This window comes from Patagioenas fasciata, chromosome 7 (genome assembly GCF_037038585.1).
Source record: "Patagioenas fasciata isolate bPatFas1 chromosome 7, bPatFas1.hap1, whole genome shotgun sequence".
Classification (NCBI taxonomy): domain Eukaryota; kingdom Metazoa; phylum Chordata; class Aves; order Columbiformes; family Columbidae; genus Patagioenas; species Patagioenas fasciata.
The window spans coordinates 5761129-5783054 of NC_092526.1; the positions used below are offsets into that span (position 1 = coordinate 5761129).

A 21926-nucleotide genomic window follows, 5' to 3' on the forward strand; every position below is an offset into this window, starting at 1 on the left:
AGCATATATTGCTGAATAGCTATGCACACTGTTTTTATTCTTCCTCATAAAACCAGGTTCAGTAAAAACTTTGCCAATATTACGGTATATTTTTTCGACAGGGTTCAAAGCCATTACTTCCTTTGGATAAACAGCAGTTAGTACAAATCTTAAAAATACGTTTAGGAAAATCTTCGAGCTCTGTAACATTTGTCACTTGCAGAACAGCTAAAGCAACAGAGATGCACAACCTGAGCTAGAAACATGTTAATGTAAAGCTTTATACCCAGAGAGTCTGGAATCCGCCACCTTTCGCTTTCTTTGGCCACAAATAGGCAGAAGAGGAGAAAATCATGAAACTGAACTGACTCTCGGTTTTTCTTGTTTATTGACAGAGTTGGAAAGCATTAGATGGTTTAGGAACCCCCACGTTCTTAAGGGTTTGCTGCCTATGAGCTGCTCAACATTGCTCTGCAAATTCTGCCAGCAAAGGCCTGGGCATTTTCGTGCCTTAGAGAGCGATCAGTCGTTACATAGAGGCTGCTAAATTACACAGGCAATTTCAGTCTTCCAGTTCTTTCCTAATATTGCTTCCTGTAAACTTCAGGGACATTACAGCCGTTTATTTTGAGGCTGTTCACAGATTTCTTACGTTTCTGCACCGGTTTTGGCCACGCCAGCTGATGGGTTGATCTCCAGCTCACTTAGCAGCCAGTTCTAGGAGACTGCAGAGAAAAAAAGCCCTTCTTTTGTCTTTCCTCATGTCGAACCCATTTTTAGGCTTCCTTTCCGAGCTCAGCTGTTGTTGTTGCAGTGCTCTCTGCACAGCCTCCAGTCACAGAGCAGATGAGAAAAGGAGGGGAGACGGAAAGCATTTTTTAAAATGGAAAGCAAATACTGTGACTTTCTGCTTTGCTGCTTCCTTGGTGTGTTCCCCGTCAGAATTTGACTTAGTAAGTAACTCTTCGAATCTATACTTGGAATGGGAAATATTTGAGGAAGAAATAAGACTCAGCACAACCAAATCTATTTAAATGCAGTGTAATTGAAACGTCAACATAGTCAGGAAATGCCTCAAGGTGTTTCTTTGCTTGGAGCTCCTGTCCTGCTTTGCAGTACAGATCTTACACCTTCCCAGCGAGCCAGCGGGATGTGTTTTGGGGACCTTGTTTCTCTCAAAGCGATGGCTGATTTTTCATTTAACTGTTTGAAAGAAGACAGCACCATTTTAGACAAGCTCCTGTCCTTCCCTTTTGGGAAGGGGCAGTTGTCCACTAAGAATGGAGAGTATAAAGTGCCATTAAAGCATTGTTTCCTCTTTCAATGGGCCACAGGCATGGGGCTGTTGTCATTGTCATCCTATCATGTTTCACTTGTCTGTCTGTCCTGGCCAGCACGCTGGCTCTAGACTTCAGTCTGTCTGTGCGACACGTCTTTTTTCTGCATTTGATAGGCAGAGAAGACTGATCCATGCGACTCCTGCTTTATGAGGCAATACGGTTTCGTTTTATTTTGTTTTTTAAAGAGGTTAAGTTCAGCAATATCTTTATCAGCAAACTGTGATTTCAGAAGGAAAATGAGCTTGGCAACTGTTTCAACAACCTGCATGTTTATGTATGCCTTTAGTTGATGCCTAAAGTCAATATTTGTTAAGTCTGATTGATAAAAATATGTTGCTTTCATCAAGGTCAAATTAATTTGTGGAAATTTGCCTTTGCTTACCATGCTGCTTCTGCACAGAATCCCTGTCAGACTTGGTTAAAACTATGTAGGCATTTTCTCATTTAAATTATGATTATCTTCACTGCGAAGTTCCCTGTGAACACTGCCTCATTTGAATATGTCTTGTTTTAAAGGATGCCTCAGATTGGATTCCAGTTCAGTCAGGTGATGAATTACCTGGTGTGACCTAATTCATTAATTTTAATGGTATTTGAAGTCTCTATTTTATTCGGGGCTCATCTGATAGACCCGTCTTATAGAGCTCTTTATAATAATGTCCACTCATCAGCTACTTAAAGGACATAACTTGAAACTGGTTGTGACTGCCAGGGTGCTCCCTGTCTTCTTGTTTGGGTCACGTTCTGCTTTAGGTTTTCTATGGATGTTACGTGAGGCTGAGTTTGCATTAGATGGTAAGGCTTGGAAAGGAGTTCTGAAATGGTGTGTTAAATATGTATGGATGAATATATGGATGTTCAAATCGTCATAATATTAAACTCTGTTTAAACAGCTGTTTTTACACAGTACAACCAGACCATATGTTGTACCACAGTTCTTAAATTACACCGTGTAGAGTAGGGCCAAGTAAACGGCATGATTTTGTAACTGGGATCATCAAAGTATAGCTTTATGGTATACAGAGATGAAAGATTGTTTTGTGATATTTTAGGCATTATTACAAATACAAAAGCCAAGGAAAAAAACAACTAAAAAAACCCCATATAACATTCTATTGCTGTCCTTTTAGTGCAAATTAATCTCATCATCTACTGTGTTCTCCTAACGTTTGTGTCTGTTATCAGATGGTTCCTGTGGTATGTTTCTGGAGATGGTACATGCCTGGATTCTAGACATACAACTTATTTGTGTTTGTATATAACTAACTGTGGGGAAAAAACTAGGAAGGACGGATAGGTTCAGGGATGGGAAATGACAAGCGAAATTGAAAAAGTTAACACCAGGACTAAAGTAGAAAATCATCCAGAGAATAATTTTTCTCTTATTAAAAGAAAGATGCATCCAACAAATAGTTATCTCCTTCTGAATTCGGTGAGAGAGTTCTGAAAACTCTTTTAAATTTGATAGTAGAAATTGTTTTAGCAGTTGTATAAGTGTTGCATATTATTTTTTGAGTTGGAGAGACTGTGTCTGTGAGAGTCAATTGGACAGAAAAGCCTTTGGTTTCCACTGCCTCTTGTTCTGTATGCTGGGCTGAGGACGGTTAACCGATTCGGGATGGTGCTTTTTGGAGAACTATTGAATGTGATCAGAATGGAGGACTTTTGGTAGAGCACTGGGGAGACAGAACCTGGGGGGCATGCAGCAAAATTAAGACCTTGGGAGATAGCAAAAAGAGAGGAGGACTCGTTCTGTGCAACGACAAGACCTGGAAGTCATAGAAAATTATTGAAAAAAAATATTCAGATACCCCAGTTAGACCTGCAAGTTGTATTTTGCATCTTGTTTGGCAACTAGCAGGTTGTTGCTGAACACAAGTAATAGCTGACTCCATATTAGAAATTGTGTTTATAAGTTTTTAGACTATCTCCAATCCTTGGTTGAAAACAAGGCCTGTCTATTGTGACACACGCAGAAAAAGATTCAGCTGTGGTTCTAGAAAATCAATATAATATATAATAGATTATAAATGTATAGTAAGTTGTATTAGTTATATATATATATGTTACATATATATTTCATATAGTATTACATTATCATGTTATATAATGTGACTAATATAGACATAATCAAGCTATAATAAATCAATTACAAACATGTCTTCAGCAGCTGTCGTAGGTAGGTGAAGGAAAATTTGACACATAGCCAAAACAAACTGAAAGCACAGGGGTCCAGGAGATACAAATGTGCAGCAGAAATAATGAATTCAAGGAGCAGGATTGAAACTCAAACTGCTTCAGAGCCAATCTCCTACCCAGAAGCAGTATTATAAGGTCATGTTTCCTAGACATAAGAAACATCACTTTATCCAAATAAACTGGGTGTGTTTGGGGCTTCTTTGCTAAGAAAGCAAGCACAGAAATGCTGCTTTGCTGTTGACATAGAGCATCCCCTTCAGTTACCTGGCAGCAATGATGGACCAATCAATTCTAGGACTTTCTATATAGTATCAGGGTAGCCCAGCACTTCAGAACAGAAAAATAGTACTTTGTGCAAATAGGCTTTACAAAATAAAGCAACACTTTTTCTCTATTTTAATAGAATTGTTATATCCTGTTTATTAGGAAAAAATGAAGGTGAACTGTACACACTGAAATTTATCTGCTGCTGAAAATGCTTTCCCAATTTAATTTTCAATTTCTGTTTTCTTCATGAAAAACTTAATTATACGGCAACTATTTTAAATCATCTCCTCTTTAATTGCCTTTTTATTTTCCTAGTCTTCATCTATTCAGATTTTCTACTGTACAGATTGTACTGAAATTCGTATACTTAATGGCTTCTATTAAAAGTCACTAAAATTTTCTGCTCATCCACTCCAATCTCATCTTTAACTTTGAGTAAAACCACTTTTCCACTATGCTTGGTAACAGGGAATAGCAAGAAGGTACTTAAAAGCCATGTGTAATGGGTCACGTTTGTTTCACTGATATTTTATAAATACATTTGTGCGTGTCTCTTCAGATACATGCATAAGGACATAGCTGTCACCTATATGTGAACAGTAGAACTTTTCAGGCACAAGTAGTAATAACATAAATGTATTGTGGGCAAGATGCTTGTTTCCTGTTTTTATTTTAATATTACTTTTCAAGTAAAAAAAAAAAAGGTGATTCTATAATGGCAAATTTCTTGTAATTGCTGTTAAAACTTATGGCACGATGAAATTTTCTAGAAATTATGAGTAGTTATCTCTGTGTTGAAAAAGCTCTTCGGAAGTCTGAGTATCCTCTAAGAAGTTCCACTGCTAAGTCAAGCAAAAAAGACATCTAATCCCAACTAAAGACGTTCCACGGCTGTAAAAGACTTCCTGCCCTCAGAGAGCTCTGCCAGGAAAAGGATTTTGTTACTCTCGACAGTGATAAAAGCTGCTATAGATTTCTTTGACCGCACAACAAGTAACCTACCAACAAACAAACAGGGTTCAGGAGAAAAGTTTGCTTCTTGGTGCTCGATCTGGGGAAGAATACAGAAAATACATTAATAATGAGACATTTTGTCCAATTTCAAAACCGTATTTGATTACTCCACGTGATCGTATTACTCTAAATTAACCACATTACTCCTTATGAAAGTCTTCAAATGACATGCAGAATTTACAGCATGCTTGAAACAATCTCCTGTAAGAAGCATTTACAGATAAGTAAATTAATCTATTCTTCATTTTTCCAAATGATAAAATGTTTTTCTTCTGATGTGTAACTTCCAATGATAATATTAGGTAGGAGAACCTTCTACCTTAGGTCTTCCAAAAATACTGTTAACTGTATATTATACAGTATTTATTCTGTATTTCATATGTAGAATATAATTAGATGTATACATAATCAACAGTATTTTAGCAATATTTTTACATTAAAAAATGGTTACAAATAGTTACTTACAATGATTGACTACAAATGTTAGTTTTACTCATATACAATACAGAGAGAATAGTATTGCAATAATGCTAATGTTATACTGTCATGTTGAATAATTTTATTTCTGAGTAATCCAGTCTTGTAAAAACCCATTCTTATGATGCTGAGATGCAGAAAATAGCTACAAACATAAACCAAGGTCATGGATTTCTTTATGAACTTCCTAATTTGGGTGTAGGTTGCTCTGCTTACTGAGTCCTCCATAGCTGGAGCATAATAGTTCTCTAATGAGAAAACAGTCGGGTTCTCTGCCAAGCTTGGAACGAGCCAAGAGCAACTGGAGTTACATCCATCTCCTGTGTTTCTACTTGAAGACGTTGTGAAAAGCTACACTGAGAGATACTAGAATTTTGCTGTGCTTTGTGGAGGGAATATATCAAAACAGAGTATGAGAAAAGCAGCGGTCCCCACCAAACCTGTCACAATATTAATTGTCTCAAGCCAAGCACTTGGCACAGGTTGGACTGTTCTCTGAAGTAAAAAAACTCAGATGCTTTAGAAAAGGGAACTGGAGAAAAAAAGAAACAGATGCTTCTTTTTCTCCTCCCTTTTGCTTTTTTTCCTCCCTCCAGAAGCCAGGGAAGAGCCAGGTTAATTTCTGATGTGCCAGAATGTGGTAGCCAAATGTTGAAGTAATACCTGCAGCCCTCGTGTAAATACCATGGCAATTTGTTATTTGTTCTTGGCGGCTCGAAATAAGGCTGATCTTTGTAGTAGGGTTTGACCTCTAAAGCACATCACCTGAGTCGCTCTTTTTCGGTGTTATCCTTTGCAGCTGTGCCCTTCATAACCTCAGGCTCTGGCATGCTGAGATTGGCATTGAGGAGTTTTACATCATGTTTTATTAACTTATTTATCAGCCTTTTTTGCTTATGCCCTGGAGAATGAAGTTAAAGGGGCAGGATACAAGGATGACATTTATTCACACTGTCCCCACTAATAAAATGTGACAGTGACATCTCCTGTGAAAAACTGCATGTTTTTTATATATGCAAAGGTACATAGAGCTGCACAGATATATAACTGTTACCTAGCCATAAAAACTACGTGTGGTGGAAAGCATTCATCACTGGATTATGCCACTTATCAGTTGTTTGATTTATAGGATGGACTCAGGGAAGGGGTTTTTCTTGGGCTCTAGAACCTCAAAGTGCTTTTAATAAAAGTAGTGAATCAACATCTGGGGAACTCACAATGAAAAATAACAAATGTCATTGTTCTATGGGAAATATTCAGTGAAAATTAAGCTTTCCTTTGTGTTATTTGTGCCTGTGACAATAGCACGTATGGGCATTAATGATGCTACTGCTCTGGGTAGGTCACCGACTTACAACTGAATGCAGCAATGACTGAAAAGCGATTCTAGTGCTTCTGGTGCTTTCAAACTCAGCAACACTGATTCAATTACACATTGCCAAAGGCTAAAGTCTCATTATTTGGGTAAAATATAAGAAAAGCAATGAGGAAAGATGAGTCATGGTATAATGGCAGCAAATATTACCAGTCTTCACAGTGTTGCTGCTGATCATGTTTTCAGCTGGTGGGCTAAGTGTATTTAGTTCTTCCAGCAAAGTTACTGCTGGATGCAAGGTGGGGTGACGACAGATCACCAAGCATACTGTCATGTGTGTCCTCCCAGACATCGGGAGAGAATCACAGTGATTTTCTAGGCTTTGGGATTTGAAGGGTCATATTTTGTAGCTGCTCTGAACACCTGCATTCACACACACTGACATCCACCTCCGAGACAATGCTCGGATTCCTAACGCTCCGATAAGCGAGCTGTTAAGAAAATCACTTGCAACAGTAGTTTGAGAATTGGCAATTGTGAGTCTTTTGAGGCACCAGCAGCAATATACAACTCTAAGTGGAATTTGTCATGAATTGTGCACCCCCAATGGGGCAAAGACGCTGCAGAAACCAACTTGCAATCCAGCCCATGTTGCTGCAGGGAGGAATTTAAGCGTTCAGCCTCTTTAATCTGCAGACACTGTAAATGCTGCTTGTGAAAAAGTGTATCACCTGGTCTAGACCCTGCCACAGTTCAGAAGTCTTACATGTCTGTCTACCAGGAAAAAAAAAACCCAAACAATTGAAAATAATTTTATTTCTCCAGTATAAATTTTCCTTTCTAACAGTTTTTAATTCTCTTCTACTGTAAAGTCCTTTCTCTTATCCTTCACTGGGTTTAGTTGCAGATGTGAAAAAAGTTCAATTACTGAATCACACGTTTGGTTCTCTGGGATCCCTTGTTATTCAAACCCTTTTATATAATTGATTCCAAGTTGTTGGCTGAGTTTCCAGGAAGGCGCTGCCTTGTGAGCCTGAGGTTTCTGCTTGGCAATTTTTTAGAGGATTTTTATCTGTCAAGTGAAGTTGTATTCATGAAGAGAAGCAATTTCTGAGGTACTATTTCCATGAAGAGGCATGAAATTGGACGTTGGAAAAAGCTATTATCGGTGTCTTTTATGATTTCAAAATGATTTAATTATGTTTTTCCACATAACTGAGAACTAAGCAAAGTAAATAAAGATGCTAGTTCTTTTTATTAGTTGTTTATTTATTTTCCCGATATCAGGAAAAGGAAAGTAGTCATCATTTGGCCTCTGTGGAGTGTTTTAAAACTCTCGCACCCTTCCCAGCTCTATTGGGATTGAGAGCAGCCCTGCAGAGAAGGACTTGGGGGTCATGGTGGATGAGAGGTTGGCCATGAGCTGGCAATGGGCAAATCATATCTGAGGCTGCATCACAAGGAGCATGGTCAGCAGGTGGAGGGAGGTGATCCTGCCCCTCTGCTCCATTTTGGTGAGACCCCACCTGGAGTCCTGTCTCCAGCTCTGGGGTCCTCAGCACAGGACACACATGGACCTGTTGGAGAGGGGTCAGAGGAGCCACCAAGATGGTCACCTGTTCTATGAGAGAGAGCTGGGGTTGTTCAGCCTGGAGATGAGAAGGCTCTAGGGAGACCTTTCTGTACTTTAAAGGAACCTGTAAGGAAGATGAGGACAGACTTTATAGAAGGGCCTGTTATGACAGGACAAGGGGTGATGATTTTAAACTAGAAGAGGGGAGATTCAGGCTGGTCACAAGGAAGAAGTTTTTAACAATGAGAGTGATGAAACCCTGGCCCAAGTTGGCCAGAGAGGTAATGGATGCCCCAGCTCTGGAGAACATCCCAGGCCAGGCTGGACGGGGCTCTGAGCAACCTGAGCTGGTGAAGATGTCCCTGCTTATGGCAGGGGTAGCACTGGGGGAGCTGAGAAGGGCCCTTCCAACCCAAACCGTTCTATGATTCTGTTGTGCCAATATATCTATAGCACTAGTTGAGGCAGCAGGACAAAGAGGCTAAACTTGTCATTTATCTCTGCAAACTGTCATTCCAGAAGAGGACCAAGACATCTCACTGTGCTGCATAAGGGGAACATGACATTGCGGCTGCCAGGTTGGAGCCGCCTGAGGCACAACAGAGATTATCAGATGAACGTCCTGGGCCATTGGTCTGGACACTTGATGTATATCACTGTATGAAAACACACATTCTTTGCTTTACATTGTAAAGTGGCCCAGGGGCTTCTGCACGTGCCAGCTCCTACACTCACAGAGCACTTGTGACCACGCACTGTGTTTCCTAACATTATTAAAGCCTGCGTGAAATGTCCTTTGGATCTTGCTTTGCTCATGTAGGAGTCAGTCTGGCAGCACCACCATGCAGCAGTGAATTCAAGTGCCAGCTAATAGCCCTCTGCTCCTTGCATGCACCTTCTCCCAAGTTTGGGAGTCTTACCAAGAGGGAGCACAGGTCAATACCACCGTTTCACAGCAGTCTGTGTTCTGGAGCAGTCTCACTGTTTTTATTTTAAATAGAGGCTTGATATTTTAAAATATTTTTATTCTGATTCATAATATAAAGACTGAATGGCAATTTACTGTGAACAGGGAACAGAGGTTTAGGAGAATATCTCATCTCGTCCAGATGGATCTAGTGTATGATCAGACCTGAACTGGACATATATGTTTGTGAGAGCTGATCCAAAGCTCTTGGGCTCCTCTGTTCACAAGCACATGTACGCAGAATAACCTGGGATATTAGCATTTTTTGCATTTCTGAATTATCTTCTAACCTACGCTACTGACGTGCAGGACATCTCATTTCCACAGAGTTTATTTGTTAATGAAACTTGGTCACTTAGAAGCCTATCGCTGTAGTTAGATTTAAAAAAAAAAAAAAAAAAAAAAAAAAGTATTTTTTCTTAAAATGTGTTGCTTAATGGATACCTAATCTTTTTGCTTAAGCTGAGTACCCAAGCCAACTAAGTGCCCCACAGCATGAATATATAACAGTCTTCAAGACATGTCACTATTATCCATATAGATTATGCTTCTGTAAATTGTATCTCTGTAAAATAATATATGACCTAGTCTACCACTGTCTCCCAGTGTCTTAGCATAGGTGATCAAAGTGTGATCAGTGGTGGCTGAAAGGCTAAAAAGAAGCCAAGGAGTATCAAACAATTAGCTGTGCCTGATTTCTGGGGAATCGATATGCATTAATGACCACTAATGATGTTGTTTCTATAATGTAGGCAAAGATGAGCCAATCGAAACCTAAGAAGATTCATGTGACTTATAGTGACCTCGTATGGGGCTCCCAGGTTGTAGAAAATGAAATGTTAATGCCTGTAGAGATGGTGTAAGGTCCAAGCCTAACAACCACTAGGACTAAAAGAAGCACTTTGAATTGTTTTGATTAGATATAGATTGCAATACTGAAAATAGCATTATTAATACTTTCAGCTGAAGCACTTCATGCAAGTAAATGGGCTGAGGTTGGTTAACTGAGCACTCTTGTGATAGTCTGGGCCTGTGGTGTAGCAGGCATAATATATTATTTTATACAACAGATTAATATGAACTTTATATTGCTTGATGCAGATAGACTTTAATTGCAAATGTTTTTGAACGAGAAGATCTGCATGAAGCAGTTAGATGTTTCAGTCATCTACAAGAGCCTCTTTTAAGAGAGACATTGAACAGTGATGATGACATACTGTGAGCTGGCTTCCCATTAAATAGAGCTGGAAAACGTGTCTAAAACGACAGTAACAGTCACACTTCTTCCACAAGAAGTCCTTGTTGTCCAGTGGCTGAATGAGCTGTGGAGTCATATACAAGAGGGTGCATCACTGGTGAATTTACACTAATTATGTGGTGGGTAACTCTTACAACAGAACACTCTGGAGCTTCAGTTATGAATTAGTGTTTCCAGAGCACTCGGAGATTCAGTAGCCTGTAGATGGAGGTTGTTGTATTAAAAAATGCTTAAAGTATTACTTCTGAGATGACTTCAGTAAATGTTTGAAGTTACTGACATGTAGGTATGTGTGCACATACGCGTATCTTTTTACAAACAAAAAAGCATGATTAAAAAATGAATGTTGTAGAGATTCAACAGCCATACGTTTGAGCACATTTAAAAATACCGTCAGCAGAATGTGTAATAAGGCTGACTATATAAATATGAGAGTGAACAAGGTCATTGAAATACTTGATGGTCAAAGTAAGGGATATTTAAGAAGCTGAAGTGGAAGATGTTCTTTCCTCAGAAAGCCTATGTATTGCCTCTTCTAAAATTCATAACTTCACTTTTTTAGACAGAAGTCTCTGTAACTTAATTTGGTTGACCTCTCACCAAAGCACATGAGGAGCACTTGTACAGCCCATTATCATGTCCAGATCTTCCAATTGCTTTCAGTTTTAAAAACCAGCCAGTGCAAGGGCTGTACGAGTACGCCATGTCGGTCCTGTCAGTGTGTTATTTCTCCTCCACAACTGCTTGCTGTTTTTCACATCCAAAGGTTAACCATACAGAGTCTTACAACAGCACTTGTCCGATAGCGTGGAACAGCAGCAGATGAGAATTTACATTTGTGTGCTTGTCAATGATGAAATTTCAATCCCTTTTTCCCTTCATTTGGTGAACATAGCGTGCAGTTCCTATTCCCTACTGTGTGAGTTCGCTTTTTGTTGAATTAAGATACAGGAGCTGGCTTTATTTATTGCCTAAGGAGATAGCTGACTAGTGCAAAAGTCTCGAAGGTGACATGCTGTATGCTTTGCCTGAAGAAATGGAGATTTACTGTGCAAGGAGGAGCAGCCTCCTGTGTCCTGCCAGCCCTCTGCAGCTTTCACTGATGGTGTTCGAAGCAATGTGGGAGAGGGAGGCAATAGCAGCTTCCACAGGGAGCAATCACTGCCCTATCTACCTTCCCACCACTGTCTTGCCTGCAGGAGAAGGGAGAGGAAGAGACATCTCTTCCCCAGATCTCCATCTTGACCTTATTACCTTCCCGTCACCACCTGCCCTCTGCAGATGACATTTAGTCGTGCCCCTTTCCCATCATGCGTTTCCGGGTGCTGTGGGATGAAGTGATGGTGGCAGGTCTTTGCAAGGAAGGGACAGCATAGGGTCCACAGGTTCCCTGAAGCTGACAGGGACATCTGGAGACCATCTAGCTGATGAACTCTCTGCTGAAGGCATGGTCACCTAGATCAAGTTGCCCAGTACCATGTCCAGTCACGTCTTGAATATCTCCAAGGATGGAGGTTCCACAGCCTCCCTGGGCAACCGTCACAGAATCACAGACTGATTGGGGTTGAAGGGACCTCTGGAGATCATTCAGTCCAAACCACCTGCTAAAGCAGGTTCACCAGAGCAGATCACACAGGAATGTTAATGTTAACAGGCGGGTGTCTCCAGAGAAGGAGACTCCACAGCCTTTCTGGGCAGCCTGTTCCAGGGCTCTGGCACCTCACAGTAAAGAAGTTTCTCCTCATATTCAAATGGAACCTCCTGTGCTTCAGTCTGTGTCCATTGCCCATCATCCTGTCATTGGGCACCACTGACAGGAGTCTGGTTCCATGCTCTTGACATCCACCCTTCAGATATTTGTAAGCATTGATACGATCGTCAAGGTGAAAAAGTGTTGTCTTCTGTTCAGGTGGAAGTCCCAGAAAGATTGTTTTTGGTGAGGGGATAATGGAGTTCATACCTCTGGAATGTGATTAATTAAGGACAAGTCTTAGTAAAAGGACAGCCCAGAAGAGGAGACAGACTCCTCAACTCTTCAACTGTATTTACATTTCCAGAGCTCTACCTGAGAGTCTTCCCAGCATCCTTTACCCCCCCACCAAAACATGACTGAACCTTATTCATACCAGACCATGCTCTGCTCCTGCCACCACGTTACATTTTTCCTCTCCAAGCATTCCTCAGGCACTGAAATGCAATTTACTTATAAGCCTGAGAAATCATGAGCTAACTCTGCAGATGCATTTTGTATTACTAGGTCCAGACTACTCAGCAGCCCAGGTGGTCTATTCCTGTTGACTGCCAGTCTTCTCTCTAGCTTATCCATCCTGCCAGTCTTCATCACCATTCACAGACTTTATTAGTCACTGATCTCACTTCTGGATTATTAAAAACATGTTCAGTATTGTCAGGCTTCATATTTCATTAGATACAATTTAACGCTGACTCCCTCTAACTCAGTGAACCTGCTTCAGGATGGATTCTATACTATGAAAATACCTAGAACTATAAACTGGTTAATATAAAGTTGAATGAACATGTGCGTTCTTCTCATATGAAGGATATCTGTTCTTTTAAATCTTGTATCCAGATTAATAACCAGATAAATGACTCTCTTCAGCCATGAAATCGCTTACTCAGTTTAAATTTTCCCATGTGAACCTCTCTTTAGTTTATGCTTATGCTTGTATATGGCAGCCAGGGTATAACTAAAACAGCTAAAGGTCAAAATAACGAGCCATTACAGTGGTGAAGCTAATATTTTACTACATGCCTACTACCTGCTGATCTCGTCTTTTTAAGTGTTTTGTGATGCTATGGTTGAGGACACCACATAAAACAAGTTGTTTTGAAGCTCAGCCAAATATTGTAGGTCAAGAATTGGGCAGGAAGAAATTTCAATAGTACATCCTTGAAAAATAAATTTATGCATGAACATGTTAGGGAGATACTGTTAGGTAATATCTTGAAAATGGATATGCTTGCATCTGAAAAGGGGTGCTGACTGGGGTGTGGATCTGGAATATTTGATTTGCTTATTTAAGCTTGTTTTTCCTGCAACATTTATTCTGAGTTCATTAGATTGAACAAGGAAAAAAAAGATAAAAAAACACGCAAAACACACACAGGAAAAAAAACCCTGTCTTTTTAAAAATAATATCTTGTTAATCACAGCCAGCCTGAACTTACTCAGCAAGACGTGCCCATTTTCACTGAACAATAATCACAGTGAGACACTTCTGGTTCTGAGCAGACTGACAGGTACATTAAACAAGATGTGTAATTTCCTTGTAATCATAAAATAGACAAACACATTTTAATGTCTGTTTAAAATAATGTCTTAAGTTGTTCAGTAACTGATTGCCAACACATAGTGATGTTTAGAAAGATCCAGCAGAGGGTTGAGATACATGGGGTGTAATTTATGAAGTACAATCCATGTGCCTTTGTGCTGAGAAGTGCTTACCTTGAGGAGACACTTTTACTATTGCAAATAAAACTTGGTGTTAGTGATCCAGGTTTCCCAATGTGGAGACACCTACTATATTGCTTGTTGTTTTTGTTTTAAAATTTGACTCCTTCTGCTTCTCTGCTGAATTTTGACAGAGGTTGCCCATAGCAGGAGTATGCAGTTATGAATCTGATCTCTGATTTCCATATCTCCTTTTTTTTGGTGGTATATCTACCATAACAGAGTTATGGTCCGAGGTGTGTGACAAAGATAATTACATTTTTCATCTTTTTTTATGGTATGATAGTCAAAACTAATAAAATGACCAACAAATGTAAGATAAAAACATGCTACAGTATTTCAATCCAGCAATTGAATTTTATCCATCAAGCTACCCTTTTCTATCTTAGAAGCAAACTGTAGAGCTTTATATTGCGGATGTAACATCAACAATAACAAACAAAGAAAAAACTTAGGGTAGACTACATTAAAGAGTCTAATCTGTAAAATAATTGTACTTCAAAAAGTCAGAAAATGAACTAGAAAAGAAAAATAAGGCTTACAGCATATGTGTGATAAGAGTAGTCTAGACATCAGTGTATGAATATTGAATCACAAAAACTGAATGAATAACACAGTGATAAGATCAAGTAAATTCATGAAACACAAAGATGCCAGAAAGAATACAAATATTTAAGGGAAATAAGAATATGTATGGAGTACAATTAGAAAACTAGTTCAGAAACAAGCCCCGCCCAGGTTTTCCTTTGCGTATGTTCCAGAGACAAGGAAAAACGATTTATCTTATTTCCATAATGAAAAATTATGTGTTTTGGGATAAGAGAGTGTGTTGCTTGAGGAATATAGTAGTAGAAGGAACCTTGTGGGTCATGAACGCAGTTTCTGGTATTTTAGGGGCCTTTCCATATGCTGTCTTACGTGAATCTATCATGATCCATGTCAAAAGCATTTATTTATTTTCTGTCCTTACTGTTGCCATTCAAAGAAGAGTTCCAGAACCTGATTACTGTAATAGCTAAGAACCTTCTCATTTTCAGCCAGAATTTATTAATAGGCAATTTATACCCATTTGTACTTGTGCCAATAGCCCTTTAGCTTAAATTGTCTCTCTCTTTGCTGTTGATCCTCTGATATATTCATAGACAGCGGTCATAATTCCTCTTAATTTGCCTCTCCTGGCACTAATCAACACAAAAACTTCCAGTGTTCCCTCCGATTGCAGCTCTCTGTTCCCCTGCTAATCCAAGGCCATTCTTTGATCCTGGAAGACAAGGACTCCCGAGCATCTTGGACCTTGATACCAACACTTTCTGCATGGGAAATACTTATCCCAGTGCTCCCAATGATGCATTTCCCTGTTTCCCAGGCAACGTTGCACTGGTAGCTCATGGGCATTCTCTGATGAACTATTTGACAAGGAACTTTTGTTGTTTCAAATTGTGAAATCCCAAGCTGACAGCAGAAGCTTTGCTATTATTCCCTATTAACTTGCACTCTGAACAATTAAACTTCATCCAATTTCTTTTATTTATGCCAGCTTTCTGTCATTGGTGATTATGTATTCTGTAAATTTTACTTTACAGAGTACCATAAAGTTGTCTGTACTCTCCAGCGTATATTATCATTACAAAAAGAGCTGTATGGAGTTTACAGGTGTACTTAAGAAACATAATTGGGAACTTGATACGGCCAAAAAGCCTTCTTGTCATCCAAGTGGCTCAAACAGAATGGCATCTAAATGCATTTTGCTGGGTGGGAATCTGTTCCTCTTTCATCCTCTCAGGAAAAGCGAAGCAAACTGAGGTATCTTCATAAATCCACTCAACAGCTCGACAGTCCTCAAGAGCCAAAAAAATTTACAATGTTAAGAAACTGCAAGCTGAACTGCTTTTTTTTCGTTAATAGAAACAGCCAAAACATCTGAGCTTGAGAACCTGGTGTGAACCTTTGATGAACTTCGTGTCAGCTCAGGAGGAACTGACAAAAAAGATAGTCAGATCAATTGGTTAATCCTTTCATTAAAAAGCCATTCAAGAGATGATAGTTCCTTATATCATTCATCTTGGATGAACTATGATAAGCAGTGTATTTCCTTGAACACAGCAGGAATAAATGAAGTCAGGATTTTATGACTATGAAGTCCTGTGGGAGCAGTTTGTCCAAGAAGCTTACAACTCCTTCGAGTCCCTGCTGAAGGTATATCAGTGTAGGGGAGATGAGATCAGCAGCATCTTTGCCTGACGGACAACCCTCCTTTGGGACCACACACCTGGGAGTTAGAGCAACAGGAAAGTCGGGAAGCCTAAGATTAACATGGGTGTCTTGGAGAAGGCAGGAGGCTTTTGTGGCAGAGCTAGAACACAACTTTAGAGAGGCTCATTCATGGGGGTATAGGGGAGAAAAAAACATTACCCCTCCGGTCTCCTGTGGTGGAAAGAAAACACTGAACAAAATGACCTAAATCAGAGCTGGATGAATTGTTAGTACTCCCTGGGCTTGGAGAAAATAGATCATCCTAAAGGCGCTCACAGCTGCTTCTGCTGCCCTGTATTTCTGCAGATCTCACGGCTTGCTCAGCAGCTCCATGTCTTGAATTGTGACTTTCCTTGCGAGCTGTAAAGCCCTCTCCTGTTGCTTTCCCTCAATGCAGCTTCTTTCTTTAAATCTTGCAGCAGAAGTACCACGCTTTGACAAATTCAGAAGTTCTGTAGCTGTGATAAAAGTGGAAAGCTGAGTGATGGTCATTCCTCACTGCCTATGTACTTTGTAAACCCCTTGATGCTGAGAAAGGGAGACTAAAGTGGGTGCAGAGTTTTACTCCAAAAGCAAGGTAGGAAGGAGAAGAAATGGGGGTCGCTGACTTCTATCTCTTTAAATTTCCCATCTGGAGCATAACAAATATTAGTGTTCGTTCCTTGATGATTTTTTCTTTTTCGCTTCTTCCCACGTAGAGTATTATAAATCTAATCAATCCGTAAACGTATACACTGCTTTCCATAGCATGTTCTGTGATATGTCAAACATTTCCAGAGACAAGTAAACTCAATTTTCTTCCAAAGGTTTTCAGGATCTGTTACTGAAAAATAAAGAAAACAATACAGCTTAGTAAAATAGAAAATATGGTTTCTATTTTAATATTTTTTTGTTTATTAAGGGTGTCTGACAATGCCCTTAATAACATGCTTTAACTTTTGTTCAGCCCTGAAGTGTCCAGGGAGTTGGACTAGATGATCATTGTAGGTCCCTTCTAACTGAATAATCTATTCTATTCTATTCTATTCTATTCTATTCTATTCTATTCTATTCTATTCTATTCTATTCTATTCTATTCTATTCTATTCTATTCTATTCTATTCTATTCTATTCTATTCTATTCTATTCTATTCTATCCTATCCTATCCTATCCTATCCTATCCTATCCTATCCTATCCTATCCTATCCTATCCTATCCTTTCCTATCCTATCCTTTCCTATCCTTTCCTATCCTATCCTTTCCTATCCTTTCCTATCCTTTCCTATCCTTTCCTATCCTTTCCTATCCTATTCCTATTCCTATTCCTATTCCTATTCCTATTCCTATTCCTATTCCTATTCCTATTCCTATTCCTATTCCTATTCCTATTCCTATTCCATTCGCTTACCCTCCACCTTGTTGCTGTATTTCATGCTTTTCCACCTGTGGATTCCCCTGACAGGTTTAGCAGATCAACAACAGAGCAAAAACGTTCTGGGGCACGAAGGTGTCTCTTTCGCAGGCAATAACAAAGCTCATCACTGGAGCTGTGAATGGAGGCCAATTACTGTTGTGATCATCTAACGGATAATTTAGTGGGGGGAAATGGTTAGTTTGAAGTCAGAAGCATATGGCGGGCAGCAGTGCTGCTTAAATGGATTTGTGGGACAGGCTGGTGTGTTTAAAGGATTCCCAGCTGGCTGCCTGGCCAGCCATCTCCTCCAGGGAAACAGGGAAAAGTAGTTTTAGCGTAAATCTTGAGGCAAGTGATATGTAAGTTACTTCTATTCCGAACTGGATAGAATAAGAGAAGATATTTTTGTTTTTCTCACTGGTCCAGTTTTAACTGTCTCAAACCATTCGTGACAGTGGACCACGAAACATGTATTTTAAGAAAACAAATTTGAAATTAATTCATGAATTGATCAGCAGGATAAGACTATTCATAATGAAACAAATGTATGGACTTGCATGAGAGAAGGAAGTAGAATACCTCCTCGGAGAAGCCCTTCCTAAAAGTGTAGCAAATGGGATAAGGACACCAACAAAGTTGTATGAGACAGCGTGAAAAATAAGGAAGTGTGGAAAGAATAAGGGTTGAGATGTGTGGCAGAAATGGTCTGTCCACATCACTTCAGTTGTACTCACTGTGTGGAAAATGCAACTGTTACGTTGTTGAAAGCCACCCACACGATACTGCAATGATTTAAAATCAATGCAATACAACACTTTTTGTAAAAAATATGAGCAGATAGGCTGCTGTTATTAATTTTCCCTTGGATCTCACTTGCTAGTTTATTGTTGCTGTTCTCAGCAGCCTTTCCTGGCTGTGTGCAGGTCCCGCTATTCTGGTTTGAGCTGCTGGCTGCTCCATTAGGGAAAGCTTGTGAACAAGCCAAGTCCTGCTTGAGAGTCAAATAGTTACCACCTGGTAAAAGCTCCTGGCTCTATAGCATCAGACAAATATTTGAGGAAGGAAATTAGGGGTTGTAAAGGATGGTTGATCCATGTTTGCCTAGAAAATGAAATGTATATGTTGGTTTTGTTCAGAGCGAAATATTAAATAAACAGATACCACCTAATGAGTGGGACTTGTTCTTGTAAAGCTGTAATAGATTTAAGGACTGGACTAGGGACAAGAAACCAAAAAAGCAAAATATGGCCAAAAAATGTGTTATTTTCCTATTCACGAGGACACAAAAGGCAGATAAATAACCCACAAACCACTCAGAAAATGGGCAGATTCAAACAGTGGGTGGTTAATCAGCCTCTAGTCAGTCTGTAGACTGTGTTGATTACAGGATTCTAGGGAATGCCCTGAGATAATTGTGTAACCTCTTTCACTTTACAATGGTTTCACTATAGTAAGTTTGGGTGCCAACCACATCCACTTTTCTCCCAAAATGTCAGCTTTATTTTGACACTGACAAACATTCCAGAATGGGATCCCTGGTGCTCTGATGCTGATACAGACTCTTCTTCATTTTCGTTTTCTTTTTCATTCTACCCCCAGGAAGAATTTGATGATTAATGATCAGATGGGTTAGAACTGCCCACATATTGAACTGCAGATTTCTCTTCTTTACTTAGGACACTCCCAGACACCTTCAGCCAGCCCTGTAACAGAACCTTTCTCTGTCCATTTGTGGTTTATTTTCTGATCTGTCTGCATATGGGTTTGAAAAATAGCCTCACATCAACACTTCAGGCTGTTTTCCTCCCTCCTTTTCTTATTTTCCTGGAGGAAAAAATGTTGTTGTTCATTAAAATACTAATTTTTTGATCAGTAAAATTATTATTACACGTCATACAGCTTGGGGCTGGGTGTTTCAGTTCTTTTAGTTTGTTTTCATGCTGGAAATCATTGCGGTGTATGCTTCTACAATATTTCCTCTCGTTAGCATCATACGTTGTGCTGATGGTATGTATTTAAGCAATAGATTCTATGTGGGACTTCAGTAGTAATGATATATACTATGTCCACTGTTTATCCAACATAATGTGTCTAACATTAAATTATTGAGGCAGAATGTATTCTCATTGATTGCTGAGAAGGTTAAATGTGTATCAGTAAATCAAAACAAGGTTTAAAAGATAGAAACTCAACTGTTATGAGGAGTAGGAAAGACATAGATGTTGAAATCTTCCTCATAACCTTGGCTCTTTTTTATAACTATGTTCTGACTGAGATTTTTTTCCCCAAAAACCATTGCTTTGACTGAAAATGACTGATGTGCAAAAAATGGATGGCGAAGCAGAGCAATAGTATACCTTGATAATAAACTTCTGAGCAACGTTCGATAGAAATAAAATGCTGATTTCTGTTTATTAACTTGCTGAAATGCAATTTTCAAAGCAAACATTTTGCAATGTATTATGTGTCATAAGTATATTTCCAAAAACAGCTCACGTAAATAGTGGTGGTGTTTCCTTCCTGAGACATGCATTTACAAATATATATTAGTTTCTAAAGTTTGCAATTTGGGAATAATACAGATATTTAGTGACATTTTGCTCTAACTAATATCATTTTCAGAATTGCTCCCCAAATGCCAACAGATGAGTTGCCGCTACAAATGCGCCATTACCAGGAACGGCACCAGGTGTTACTGCGGCGATGGGTACGAAACCAGCAGCGACGGGAGGAGCTGCACAGGTAAACAAGAAAAAAGCTGTAATGCTAAGAGCCAGGTATCCTGCTGGTCATCCCTGATGGTTGGTGGGGCTGGTGCTGGGCTCTTTGTCCTTTTCCCCAGCAGTGACCATTGGTCAGATACTGGGAGGGATCAATCAGATACTGGGATACAGCAGCATCCTCAGCCAGACTGGAGCAGGTGGGAGCGTTTCCCAGTGCTCAACCAGCTCACAGCCCATCCCTGTGAGCCGTTCTCTGGACCTCACTGCCAGGAGACCCTGGAGAACTTGTGGCATTTTGCCTCATGCTCATAAAGATGAGAATTTGATAAATGAACACTCCAGATCGTACAACTTAGCTGGGAATGTTATTTCGGCTTAATTAATTGTCAACTGAAATCGGTGTTCTTTTCCATTTTTGAAGTAGATGACTTGTTAATTCTCTATCCAGGTATTTGTTTCTTGCTTTATTTTTTTCTCTTTTTATAAGTGGATTGGAGTTCTGTTGCCTTACGTGTGTGTTCACTACTCCTCTCTCCATATAATAGTGCTAAGCCAGATTCTTCATAAATATAATTTATTATAAGTTCTTTTGCTCTATGGTTGTCATGTTTTGTGATTGAAAATATATCTGAGGAAATAATTTCAACAGCAATTTTTAAAAATGTCAATTTATTACTTAAACTCTCAACCGCTGTTAAATAGCATATCTTGGTTTTATGGTATTATGCCTATATACCCTAGCTGAGAAAATTGTTCTTTAAATTTATTAGAGAAATACGTAGGTTTTGATGTAGTGGATGATGGTTTAATGTAGAAGATGTGACAGTTCATTTAAGGAGCTGTAAGACATTGCCACCATAAATAGGTGGAGGATAATCAGGATAATCAGTTAGTTCCTGTCTTGAAATGTTGCTTCCTTCATCGACCCTGATAACTAGTGGTCTCTGGTACTAACAAGAACCCAAATGTCTCCCTAACGTGATGTAGACATTGGATACTACTTGAACAAATGGACGTGTCATCTTTCAAAATGAATAGCTATTAAACTTGAAAACTCCTGGCCTTCTCTGTGGTTATTGGAGTAACTTCAACATCTGACTTCTATGATAAGGTCATGGCTTGAGGAGGGAGATAACATAAAGCATCATACCATAATGACTTTGGGCCTTTAACTTTTCTCTTAGAATTCTGATTTTTATTGAATTCTTTTTATTTTTTTCCTAATCCTTAACCATGCTCTCATTTATGTCCCTTTAGATTTGAATGAATGTAATACGTATGGAAGCTGTAGCCAGACGTGTGTAAATACAGATGGATCATACACATGCAGCTGCGTGGAGGGTTATGTGCTGCAGCCTGATAACAAGTCCTGCAAGGCCAAAAATGGTAAGTTTTAACATCATCTTACCTTAATTTAAATATCTTGTGTTTTGGTCATGTACAGAGGGTAGATACAAAGAGATAGGCAGAGACAAACACAAGAGAAATGGTTTTTTCTTCACTTTACTGCAAAAAAAAAGCAGAGAACAATCATAGAACAACTTTTCACGTATTACAACAATACTCCAAGGAAAATATTAGAAGTTATTATATGGTTATTATTAATTAAAGTGAAATACTCAGTTCAACCAAGATGAGAACCGTTCCCAGTTTCCCTTTTCATAAATAAATTAAAGATTTTCCTCACACAAGCAA

General features: G+C 39.2%; 1 protein-coding gene across 4 annotated transcripts in view; it reads left to right on the forward strand.

Annotated features, from left to right (window-relative positions):
* Positions 1-21926, forward strand: part of LRP1B (LDL receptor related protein 1B) — a 687296-nt gene that overhangs the window by 328081 nt on the left and 337289 nt on the right. For all 4 annotated transcript variants that reach the window (XM_065840662.2, XM_071810731.1, XM_071810729.1 and 1 more), the window contains exons 4-5: positions 20131-20250; positions 21489-21617. In XM_065840662.2, coding sequence (XP_065696734.1) covers positions 20131-20250; positions 21489-21617 — 249 coding nt within the window. The remainder of the gene's footprint in view (positions 1-20130; positions 20251-21488; positions 21618-21926) is intronic.